Source organism: Oculina patagonica, chromosome 12, assembly GCF_052425735.1.
Source record: "Oculina patagonica isolate OP01 chromosome 12, crgOcupat, whole genome shotgun sequence".
Taxonomy (NCBI): Eukaryota; Metazoa; Cnidaria; class Anthozoa; order Scleractinia; family Oculinidae; genus Oculina; species Oculina patagonica.
In genome coordinates, this window is record NC_135769.1 from 1,327,786 (window position 1) to 1,341,234 (window position 13,449).

Here is a 13,449-nt window from a genome sequence, read left to right on the forward strand (position 1 = left end):
GATTGGGTTAGGGAGAGGAATACTTTCGCAGTACTCCTTCTAAAGCGGATAGCCGTTGTGATTGTCACGCATCACGTACCTCTGTAGAAGGAGAAGAAGCGTTACGTGACGATTCAAATAGCAGGCCATGAATTTCTTCCAGACGTAGACGTCATTCCTTGCCCCCCCCCCCCCCCCAGACAGTACCACAAAAATGCTGACCGCACGCTTACTATCACTCTTTTCTAAAGCTATGATCGAAAACCATATTCCCCCAGAACAATTTGAAACAATGTATGAAAAACATCCGTCTAAATATTTTTCAATCTGAACCATTTTTTCTTTTTTTTGTTTTTCTACTTACCAACATCAAATTTCTCCTCAAAATCATTACCGTAAATCAAAAGAAAAGGTCGTGAGAATTAATAAAATGATCACCAAAGATAAATATTGCTTTATTTGATCTTGAGCAAATTCTCCCTACTCATACTATAGGAAAATTTATGTTGATTAATCAGAAGAATTTACATGTAGATATTGCAAACTATTGTTATGATCGACTCTTTGGATTTGGAGTTAAGTTGTACATCGTAAAACTAAAAAAATGAGTGAATTTGTCGTGACATATAGCTCATTTAAGCCATTATCACTTTATATTCACTTTTAATTACGTCGCTAGATTTCGGATAAATCTATAGACGATGACTTGGCTGTAACAGGAATTGGGCGGTTGCATCAAAAAAATTTTACACTTACAAGCATGAGTTAATTTTGTTTACAGAAATTGTAAATGAGAGGAAAAAACACTTAAATCTTTTCATTCGTTGCTGGGAAGAAAGACCGTGTTTGCCAAACAACAATATCGTATTACATGTAACTACTTGACCATTTTGGTACCTTTTAATATTTCCATTCGCCCGAATAATGTTACCGAATGGCGTTTTAAAATACAGCTGTTCTCGAAATCGTTGTAAGGTATACAAAAGAAACACAAAGAGAAAACTTTTTAAAATATAGTTCACAAAAAATTTTCTTCTAATGATTCTTCAACGCGTAATATTATTCTATTTTTGTGTCTTGGGTTTATAAAACCACTGGCAAAACAGAAATTGACTATGATGACTTAAGTGGGCTTTTTTTTTCGCAGAGTCAATACACCTCACCTAAAAATATTGCGCCTGTCACTATTACATTAATCGGTAGTCGAATAAAGTTTTTGTTTTTATATCATTAAGCGATGTGAATCTCAAATTAGTTCCGTGGCAGCAATGTGAAAGATATACTGAACTAAGTAAGTGAAAAGTGCATTTTAACTTTGCTAAAACTATAATGGGCTGAAACACGATACTTTTAGTAAAGTTTCAGTTTTGACAAAGCAATGGCGGTTGAATATATGGGTATACCTCGTGGGTTGCATGATATTGTGACCTGTATTATAACAGCTGGTTTATTTGGAGGCAGCCGGTGATATTCTATAAGGACTCCGCGTCATCTATGACAATCAAAGAAATGTTATTGACGCCTCACTACACTTATAAATGAAGCAATGAGTCCCCAAAAACAGAACTGAGGATTGGAATATCTCAGTGTGTCAACACTCTTCTGTTTTTTATTGCTGAAACGCTGGCTCGCTGCGATCAATTGGATCTCTGACATTTTTAGTTGTAGCTGGAGCTTCCGCGTATTTTGTTTCAAAAGCTCTTCCTTGTTTCTTTTTCTGGCGTTGGTAGAAGTCTGAATTGATCGCGGAAGTACAGTGTGATCGATCGCGGACGATCGAAGCTTATGTTCAATTCAATCTTCAATTCCATTTGGCCTGTCCCGATTGGCTTTCTAGTAGCTCTAGTGATCATCATGGCGTGCCTATTTCGTAAACGATTCTTCAGTTGCTTGAGGAATAAACAAAACAGCGTCGAATCTGGGACTTACAGGAGAAATGGCGAGTTCGACTCAAATGTTCCGCCAAGTAATCGAACACAAGAAATCACATCACCAGGACAAGAATTCACTAATGGACAAGAACAGGGCGCAATCCACGAATGGACACTTCCAAATAGTGAAAGCACCATTAATATTACTTCTTCTCCCGTAAATAACACTTTGGCTCGTGGAAACATAAATCAAGCTACAACAAACGATCAAGAGTCATTCCGTATGGAAGAAGCGCCGCCATCATACAGCTCTTTGTTTTATTGTCCTCCGCCAAAATACGAAGACGTCGTGTTGAGCGCGCAATGAGTTTTTGAGAGCACGGGGAACTGTAAACTTACAAAACAAAATGTTTCATAGTTTTATATCGATCGTTAGATAAATTATTGTAAGTACAGAATTTGATGACTTTTTTTATTCTGTCTGTTTGTATACGTAAATGGACAACTTGAGACAGCTGCATTATTTCACGTGGTTTTATTACGAGTACAAAACGCGCAGCCATGAGTTGAAGCACGGAACATTGATGCCGGCAAAGATTTGTAAATGAACTGAACTGTGGATTACATTTTAGCATATCACGATGACAAGTCAATATTTTGACAAATGATCTTCATACTGTGCATGCTACGAGGCTTGATATTATGAAGGTCAAGTAGTTCCCATGACATTTTGGAACACAACAGACCAAACAGTATTATAATAGGCCATTTTCGAAATATTAAAATACTATTATTAAAACTGTATTTCGAGGCTCATGGCTATAGGAATAAACTACGAACGAGGTCGATCGAGTCACGTCGAGGCAAAAGGATGAATAAGTAATTAATTTATTTTGATGTATTCTTATAAACTTCTGTAAAAAAATACTATTAAAAAAGTGAAGTAAGGTGTTTTTAGTTATTTTGTTTTTCCCTACACGACAGTAGATTTGTGGCTTTCTCCAAAGAACGTGTGGCGAGTTCGCGCGCTCGAGGCGTGCGCGAAGCATTAAAGCGTGACCCTCAAGTCACACGAGCTTTTCTCTCCTTCCCCTCCGTGTTCAACGCGCGTGTATGTACACGTCGCTTTTCAAAACCGGTTCTCCTGCAGAGAAATGATCAAGAGAGACAACTGATCTTCTTTTCCTTTATGGCTAAGGGATACAGAGAACATACCATAAGCCTAATGTAGCATTATAGAGTTGTTTCAGATTGGTATTATTGTTCTACGCTAAATTAAGGACACTTGTGACGTCTATCCGGAGCTGATAGCCGCAGCTAATTTGAGCGAAATTAAAGATATTTTTAATCCAGATCCTAAAATTAGTTGAGTCGTCGCGTTTTTGAGCTTGAGACAGATATTTTTGTAGTTGTGTTCCAAAACACCGTTTTAAATAAAGGTTCTATTGTTCTTCAAGGTATCGTTGCAAAATTAACAAAGAATGGTTTTTCTCTTGTTTTCACTGAACGTTAGTATAAGCATTAAAGCATAACTAAGCATAGGTATAGGCATAAGCATATAAATCAGGAAAAAAGCCTTGACAGTGCTTTGCTATATTCTAAAGCACTCAGGAGGCGATGAGAGACCAAATTCAACACATTTCGTCACTTTTAAAGTTGTAGACTTGTTTAAGTTCTTCAGTATAAAGTACATTCAAGATTCACAATCAATATTATATCTAAATGTACGTCTGGATGTTTTTTACATTTCTCTCCTGACATCACCCCCCCCCCTTTATTTTACTTTCAACACCCCCTCCCCAGCTTTGTGCATTAATTTTGCATAAAGGCTCGCCCCACAATCCCACCACAAAAAAGATGCCCTTCGCTTTAAAATTGCCGTAATGGTGTTTGTAGCAATGTTATTTTTTATTACAAAAAATCTTTACATAAAAGCGAAATTAACATTTTCTCCTGACATCACCCCCACCCTGTTATTTTACTTTCAGCTCCCCTCCCTAGCTTTGTGAATTTATTTTACATAAAGGCTCGCTCACAATCCCACCACAAAAAGATGCCCTTCGCTTTAAAATTGCCGTAATGGTGTTTGTAACAATGTTATTTTATATTACAAGAAATCTTCACATAAAAGCGAAATTAACATTTCTCTCCTGACATCACCCCCCGGTCATTTTACTTTCAACACCCCCTCCCCAGCTTTGTGAATTTATTTTACATAAAGGCTCGCCCCACAATCCCACCACAAAAAAGATGCCCTTCGCTTTAAAATCGCCGTAATGGTTTTTGTTACAATGTTATTTTATACCACAAGTTATTTTCACAATAGAGCAGTTTTCAATTGAGTGTCGTAAAACCAAAACCAAAGTAATTACTCTGGCCAATCACAAAGAACACAGACAATCCAGTGAACCAATCAAAACTCGAAGCAAATACATGCAGCTGGCACGAAGCGCGGGAAAACGTGCGCGAGCGAGTCACGATTGGTTTTGGTTTTAGTTCTAGTTCTGATTGGCTGAGAAAGTGGCGCGAAATTTTTAAGCCAATCACTAAGCGTAGTAATGCAAAACCAATGCAAACGCAATTTACTTTCGACACTCAAGTGAAAACCACTCTAAACCTCAGCAAACAAACACACTATTTGTATACCGTAGTTCTATTCTATTCTAAAGCAAAATTAAAAATTAAGCTTACGTAAATGTAAATTAGAGAGTATAGTTTGGACGTAGGATGTGGGTGGGTGTAAGGTTACTAAAATTCTTGTTTAATTTATCCCAGTTTTGCCACCGAGTTTCGTCGAATTCAAAAAACTGTTTTTTGAAAAATTGGTGTACAATTTTTTACAGATTTGACGAAGTAAATGTTTTGCAGTATCCGACGTAAAACTATTTTAGATAAACGGCATGCAATGCATGCAGAAGCGATGACGTTTCACAAAGAGTCTAACATAATTGAGGGCGTGATAAAGACTGTTATCCAATTGCAGTGTAATTTTTAAACCTAAGAAGCAATGTTGGCGATTGTCTCAATAGCATAGTTAGGATATGATGGAATTCAAATTAATACAGAATTAATAGTAGTTATAAATTCACAGGCCAAGGATGCAAAGTTAATAATACATTTCTTCGTAGATTTGCTCAATTGAGCAACAGTAGACTGCGTTATATTGTAGTGTGTGACTTCCTATAAACGACATACGATATGCGGGAGCTAGCTTTTAAGCTACGAGAAAGGTCAAATGGTCTCTTGCCCACCGCGGCCCTTATTATTATAAGAGTTAGAAATTTCTGTCTACTAATTCTAATAGATCCCATCATATGTAATTAGTCTCTTTCGTTTATACATTGTAGTGTTCCATTCTAACTTCACGGGAGTATTTTGCTTTTGTGTTCTACGCGGCGATTTCTTGTTATCAAGTTAAACTTGATTTCTGTTCGACCGAAACAGACAAAAAGATTGGGTCGGTCTTGCGATGACAATAAGCAATTTCCTGACGTCATCGCTTAAAAAAGGTTGCTTGCACGGTTTAGAGTTCCAGTTAAAACAGGTTCTTCTGCAAGGACCTCTGCGTAGGTGTTCAACCTGAAAACCGTGCGTTCGTGCGTATTCAGTTTCCAATTCAAGTGAATTATTATAGCTTTACATAATCTCCAAAACTAGAAGAATGTGTAGCAAACCGAAGTACAAAATTCATTTTTTACTTCTGGTAGCAAATAATTAATACACTGGTTTAAAACGAGTTTTAACTCGTTATTAAAATAACGCGAAGATGTTTTTGGACTGAATAATTAAGTGGGTTTTCTTTTGTTAAAAAAGCAGAATTCATTAGTATAAAGTTCAATCTTCTTTGTGTGATGAAATGACAGGATATCTTTCAAATTAACGTCTTCCCGTTTGTTTCAATTTTTAATAACTTGAAATTTAAATTTTGCAGTTTTCATCAAAATGGCGCTGGTCTTTTAGTGACGTTCGTTTGAAATGCAAAGTAAAAATGATGATTTGAGCTATTTGTTTCGTGTGAATTAACATTATACATGACTTGTAGCTTGTCCTCTCTTGTTTGGCCCAGTAGAATAAGTATTGATATCTTCATTCAAAGAGCCTGAATATAATTGGGTCACCTGCCGAGTCGAATCATCCTATGGCAACAGCCGATGCTTTGCATACAAAAGGCAGGTGAGATCTTAAAATATCTCTATTCATCAAAAATACTTCATAAAACAAGGCACAACTAATGAGATACTGCTGCCAAGGCTAGCAAAAACCTGTTTGCAAAACAGAAGTGAAGTCCGCCGCCTCTCGGAATATTGTTCAAGGTTGCCAAAGAATTTCAAGGTATGCAGTTGCTTTATCTTAACCATATAATTTCAGCTAAAACAGCGTTCGAACTTCTTGCGCAATTTTCCGTTATGCTAAAATTCACCGCGAATGATTATATCAACAATGTGAGAATGCTTAATGTTTAAGAAGTGATAGTTTTCTTGAACTTAAACAAATTCAAAGACATGTTGCAAAGACTGTTCAAACTCATACCGAAATTTGAACTTGTTGCGTTCAGTTCAATGCCCCATAGTTATCCGTACCTAAGAAAATTTAACAATTCAAATTTTGAAAGTTTGCCCCAATACCATGCACTGAGTTGCGAGGAGAATATTCTAAGCAATGAAAGTTAAAAAATAGCTGTAATGAGACTATTTTTTGGTGTGTGTAAACTTAAATTGTGAGGATAAAACCGAGCGCCGCTCTTTGTCATTAAAATTTCCAAAAAATTGACTTTTAAATTTTTCAACTTTCAACTCGTACCCGACGCATTAAAATTCAAGCCGCTGCAATTTAAATTCTATCACAGACAATTCTAATTGTGTGGTGTTAACGCCGTCACGTACGTATATTAATGGTACGAAAAGGTAGAAAAAGACAAAAATATTTACGAAATATTCACTGGCGATTTTGCAAAAGTTAACCTGCAAAATTGAAGTAAATCATCCTAACATTTGTACAACTTAAGCAATTTTTAGGAAATTCTTTTCTTTATGAATTGCAAAATTTGCCAACGCTATCTTTGAATAGTTTCCAAGTTTTTATCTTTTTTTCGTTTCAGTGCAAATATTTTTCGTATAAATGCAAATGTTTTTGCGGCGTCTACACTGGCAGGAAGTTTGAAATGTTGATGTTAATATTTATATGTTGGAACTAAGAAAGAACTCATTCGTATCTTAAAGGGTACTTCCTAGCAACTCTGTCAATCAAATACGACATTTTAATACATTATTTGAGCAGTAAAATATTACTTCTCGAGAAAATTGGACAGAAAAGGGAATACAATATTACCCAATTTAATAACTTCTTGAATTTTTGTCACCTTCCAGCTCAACACTGTTTTGAAATTTTACTGAAAAAGTAGATTTTGGTCACTCATTTAGGGAAGCGTTTTTATAAAGAAAGATTTCTTTTATTTTTCTTATTATATTCATGTTTTAATATTTTTTTTATTTTTTTGGGGTCATTATGGGAAAGGCGCTATATAATTAGAAAAAGATTGATTCTTTCGTCCAAAGTTCTTTCTCGATGAATCTCGCCAAACTCTACCCCAATCGTCACTCCCATTTGCGTCATATCGTCGTGACATGCCGTCAACAATCAACACCAAAATTATTCTAATCAACAAAATTCTGTTTTGCCTACCACACGCAAGATCCTCGTTAACTCGAAATCAACACTATTGAATTCGAGTTAAGATTCAATGGAAAACAATTTAAAATTATTTTCTTCTTAAATCTCTAATGGTCCTTACACGCTGGGTATCATAGGTAAGGTTTTGGCATCACAGCTGTGACACCTAAATAGGATCAGTGAAATGTTTTGTTGTTTCAGACTTCGTATAAATATTTCCCAGGGAAAGAGTACAGATAACAAATACCCTTTATGTAAACTGCAAAAAAGCTTAATATAAATAACGCGTTCCATTTCTAATAATTTCCTCGAAGCGGGAGGCTTACAATTATTTTTCAATGGTGTTTCCATATTAACCACTTTGCTGGAGGATGATATTTATAACATCGGTTGATATGTGTTTCGTTTCTTTGCGTAGACAAAAATTATCATAATAAGCAAGAGAGTTGTAAATATTTGTATCAAACTTTTTAAAAAAGGGAAAACAGAAGAGAGGAAAAAGCAAAACTTGAAAACTAAAAAATAAGGTCCATACAAGTAAATCATGGTACACTAAACGCCCAACAACTTCGTACCCAGCTTTTAGTAAAGAAAAGCCAACTATTATGAGCTTTATAATTATTGAATTTTACGCACGTTTTAACACTTTCTTAGGTTTCAACAACACCTGCGAACAGAATGTTGTAAAAGAGAAATTGAGTGGATAGTGAACTCCTCGCGCGCTGAGTCCTCGACGGGAGTCGGCTTTTACTTCTATTAATGTATCTGTTTATCCTCCGTTGAAGGGGAGGAAGAGTGAGGAGAGTTGGGGGGGGGGGGAGGGGGAGTGAGGGGCGGGGGTGGCGGTGGAGGGAAACAATGTCTTAGTCCCTCGGCGTTCTCGATCTCTAACGAGCAAGCGCAAAGAACACGCGGCCTGGGGGGTGGTTTGCATTGTTCGTTGACGTCATGAAATTTCGTGCTAAATTGACTGAACGGGAAGGTGACGCCTAGGCACTAGCCACAATTGTTTTAACGCGATCAATTCATTTTTAGTTTTTCTCCATTATGCAGTTCTGATATAACGAATAAATCTTGTGGAACCAGCCACTTGTAAAAAAACAGTATCACTTATATATTTCCCCAAATTTTCGTGTAATAAGCAAAGATTTTTACGCTTGTGAAACAATGTTTCTAACTCAGAGCGCAGCTGCACACTAATTCTTTGTTAACTCTGCTGAAGGAAACACTGATTGAAAATACCTCCAGTCATACCACACAGGTTCTACTCTGATCTGAACTAAAAGAAAAACTTTGCGACAGTTTTAATTTACTTCTGAACATAACACAGAGTATTAAGTTAATTTTTCATAATTTCAACATCTGGCTATGCAAGCTGTTTGGTTCGAAAACAAGAAAAATGTGAAATAAATAACATCATGTGATACATCAAACCGCGCCAGTATTACGTAACATTTTTGTCCTGCCTGTGCAACCGTTACAACAACGACAGCGCCATCGAGCTCTTTTCGTTGCCTGGGCGGCGTTCGTACAACTTGTTTAGTAAGTCATTTGCGCAAAATATGGCGTCTGATCGAAATGAGAAGTCTGTTATTTCCTTCTTCACTGTGTCGGAGAACATTATCATCTGTCCTGTGAGCGCCAGGCGACGCATAAGTCCTCAAGTAGGAAAGTTAGGCACAAAATATTTGCCTGCTGTAATGACACTAGCTTTATACGTTAGTTAAGGCCGAGTCATACAGGCAACATTTTCTTTCAACTTTTCTCGCAAGTTGCACTGCAAAGTGTAAAATGTTGTTGCGCGTATTATCTCCCGTGTTGCAAGCTGCGGCAACATGTTGCGCGAAGTAAACATAAGTTCAACTTTACATGTACACGCTGTACATACGCACAACAACACTTTACGGCTGGCAATGGAACAATGTTGCGAGACAAGTTCAACTTGTGAATGTGTTCCTGTTTTTAGATGGATAATTGGATATTTAACTTTGATTAAGTACTCAGTGCAAAATTAAGAATGAGAAACTTCATTGATTGTTAAACACCTGTTTGTAAGTTAAAAGCGGCTTTATTTTTACTCACTTACAGCTTAAAAAGCAGCTAATTGTTTTCCATTCTGTCCTAGCGTGAAGCTATGTCACTAATTACGCGCGTTTGTTCTCTTTCAGAAATATTTTGCCTTGTCAGCGCTCCCACAGTTTGACCTCAGCCTTGTTTTGCCAAAAGATGATCGAACTTTCTCCTGATAAGGGTCATGCCTTTTATTAAAAGAAAGCGCTTGTGGAGAAAAGGTAAAGAAGCTGGTTATCTTGTGAGCCCGAACGTAAATAACCCATCTGCGGGTGATTCAAGTGAGCGCAGACCATCGCACGACACAGACGCAAGTTTGAGTGCTGCGAGCAGTTTAGCATCGCTTGACATAACTGACGATTCGAAGAAACATCGCTTTAGACAGAGCTCTCTTGGAGATGGATTCAGTTCAGTAGGCTCACTTGATGACATAGAAGTTTGGGATTCTATCTCGATGGACGAGAAAGCCGTGCGACTCCTGTCCAGCCATAAAAGGCATTCTGTGGCTCCAGAACAGATTCAAGTTGAAATAAATGAAGAAAAAGCAGCAGAAAAACCGAAAAAACACCTCGACAGTGATGATTATCACGTCGATCCAATCGACGAAGAGACTGCCGCTCATGTTCAGAATGTTGTGTCATCCATAATGAAAAAATACAAAAAATATGAAAGTAGTGATTCTGAGAGCTCTACTGCTGAAAATTCCGAAATAGATCTTGAAGTGTCATCCGATGAAGAATCTGATGACGAGAAGGGAGAGATTTTTGATTTTCACGCGCACATCAAAAACATCTGCAAACGAGAAGATGGAAGCGATAGCGAGTCGGATGGTAATGAGAGCGTCACATCTGAAAATGCGGTCAAAACCGCCGTTCGCAAAGCCATGAGGAAAATCAAGCGGGAGAGATCGGATGAGCTAGCTGAATCAGACAAAGAATCCGAGAAAGGTTCGGAAAAGGAAGAAAAATCTCCGAAAAGCGACGACGATTCCTCTTCGGAAAAAGATGGCGACGAGAGCGAATCGTCAGAAGACGAGAAGGGAAGCTTTGAAATGGCGCGAGATGTAGATCCTGAAATTCAGGAGCTCATGGAAGGTGGATTGGTTATTGATCCGAAAAAAGGTCAGAGTGACGCAGAGGATTCTCGCACTGTTTACAGATATTATATGAACAACCAGGGCAAGGTCGATTCCGTACCGGAGACAATCAATAATCTATCGGATGAAGGCGAAGATCCTCCGACAGCGAACAAGCAAGAGGATAATCTAGCATCAACTTTGGAACACAGCAAAGCGGAGGACCTTCGGTGGCCATTTTCAAATTTTTATGTCAAGGAAATCGACCAAGAAGCGCTTTCTCCAGAGAACTGCGACGCGCTACCTTCCTATAGGTCGACCCAAGCCACCGCGTCCCATCCTGGTCGAAAGAGAAATGTAATGCTGGGACGAGTTTGGTGGGTGGAGTGGTGGGCAAGAGAGGATACGAAGATGAAATCAAACGGCGATTCACCACCTTCATTATAAATGAGTAAAAACGTGCACAGACTAGATAACAAAATGTAGCGAGGAAATAAAACAATATCGATCTGTGAACTTTGCTTTCACATTAATTAAATTTAGCTAAGTAATCAGTATTCCGCACCATTAACAAAACGTTAGAGACATTTGAAATTTATAGATTATATGAAAAGCAATTTAGTAGGCCGTGTAGTTTTTTTTTCTTCTAAAGCTAGACACTTCGAGTACATAATTGAAACAAGAAGCTCAGTAAATTTTTATAAGGAACCTTAAAATATTTGTAAAACAAAAAGGCAACATAGAAAAACATAACAAAACGAAGGACGCACAAGATACAAGAAGACCCACAATACGTAACACGTGAATTTTATTTCGTAACACAACATGCATAAACGCGGTGATGTAATTATTTATTATGACATAGCCTGTCTCCATAACGCAACTTTTAAGAGTTACAGAATTAAAGTAACTTTATTCAACATAATATGTAACACAACATAGCCAGAATAGAACTACGGTATAGCAATAGTGTGTTTGTTTGCTGAGGTTTAGAGCGGTTTTCACTTGATTGTCGAAAGTAAATTGCGTTTGCTTTGGTTTTGCATTACTACGCTTAGTGATTGGCTTAAAAATATCGCGCCACTTTCTCAGCCAATCAGAACTAAAACCAAAACCAATCGTGACTCGCTCGCGCACGTTTTCCCGCGCTTTGTGCCAGCTACATGTATTTGCTTCGAGTTTTGATTGGTTCACTGGGTTGTCTGGTTCCTTTGTGATTGGCCAGAGTAATTACTTTGGTTTTGGTTTAAAAACACTCAAATGAAAACTGCTCTGTCACTAGAATCGTATCATAGAGTACCACTAATACAGTAGTGGATGCCGAGAATGTTTATTGCGATTCCTACTTAACAATTATTGGACGAGGTTAAGCAAACTATCGTGATTTGTCAGTGGTGAGCAGTTCAATTTGGAATCTCGGTCAGTGAAGAGAAAGAAAAATGCGTCGAATGCCAATATCAATTTATAAACAGTAGGTTTTCTTGTATTCCGATTGTTTTACTGCTTACTTCGAGTAACCGATGCCAAAAGGAATTATATTTATATTGTTGAGGCAGCTAATAGGCAAGTTTACTTTTAGGGTTTTTCTGTAAAACATTTGTAAAAGTAAATAAAAGAATCATTTGGTAGTGCAAGCAGGGCTCGATCTTAATCTGTGTGCTTATTATTCTAGAGACCCTGCATGCGTTGCGTGCCTAGCTACATTTTTTAATGTACCCTTGACACTGGCTTGAAGATTGGAGTTATTCCAGCTGTTTTATTTAATCATTTTATCTTGAGTGCACGAGGTTAGGAAAAGATTGTTGGACCAATCAGAGCAAAAGAGACTTTTTTAAAACAGGAAGCAAAGGGCCGGAAAGGATTCAGGAAGAAAGTGGGCCCTGACTTTCAGATACTATCCCTTCCCATGTCTATATAAACCCAAATTTCTTTGAACAAAACGTTAAATGTTTTAGTTACTTAGGGAGTATCCTTTCTAAAATACTTTTCCCTCTTTCTTTAACACTTTTGACTGTAGCCTATAGTTGATTAATTATTATAATGATGTTCCCCTATGACGTCACAGCTCCTTGTGGGGTCCTCTGTTAATAAAAAAAGTACTTGAAAGAAACTGCTCTTTTAAAATATAGTTATTGTCGCATTACAAATGCCACAGGAGAAAATAAAAAGAAGGAAATGGCAAGAGGTTAAAGTTTTCCTCCTGTTGGTCACGAAATGTCTACAAGCGCCACTTTATAAGACCATCAAATGTTGGCTGGAGAAGGGACATTCGAAGAGCATGAAATTAGGGCAACTAGAAATATCTGAAACTCTAGTTTTTTTTCTTTGTACATGACAAAAGAAGGTGAAATCGTGATTGTAAGCTGTTAGTCCTGTCTTGTTCGGCTTTGTTTTGGTATCAGTAACAGAGAAACGTGGGTTGCGTGTTATGTTCCTAGCCTAGTAAAATATCTGCGAGAGTTTCATTAGAAGTAGTTGTCCTCTTAAGGTTGGCTTGTCCTTGAAAAATACTATTTTGGTTCAGCTATTAGTCATTAGAATTTATAGTCAATAACGGAGAAGTGAGAGCATAATCAAGGGCGAGAAGGTTTATAACAAATATCAAACGGTTAATAACATTGCATATAAGGACTTCACAACAGCATGTGCGTGTTTTGTTGTAAATGGTTCCTTAATTATAAATATCAGAGAGTTTTTGCTGTGTTACGATTATTATAGAATCAAAGCACGATATTTTCTTTCAGTTGGCTCGGATTTCCTACGGTCATTCAATCGAAACACATT

At 37.4% G+C, this 13,449-nt stretch overlaps 1 protein-coding gene across 2 annotated transcripts in view; it reads left to right on the top strand.

The window, feature by feature from the left end:
* The first annotated feature begins 6,061 nt into the window (after positions 1 to 6,061).
* The window catches only part of LOC144633775 (uncharacterized), a 145,107-nt gene continuing 137,719 nt past the window's right edge, over positions 6,062 to 13,449 (top strand). Inside the window, exons 1-2 of one of the 2 annotated variants that reach the window (XR_013567100.1) lie at positions 6,062 to 6,182; positions 9,689 to 11,286. Coding sequence is in view for 1 of the 2 variants with exons in the window: in XM_078492644.1 (XP_078348770.1) it covers positions 9,775 to 11,112 (1,338 nt within the window). In the remaining variant the exon portion in view is untranslated. Of the gene's footprint in view, positions 6,183 to 9,688; positions 12,294 to 13,449 lie in introns of those variants that run through there. The other variant, XM_078492644.1, reaches the window with a different exon arrangement.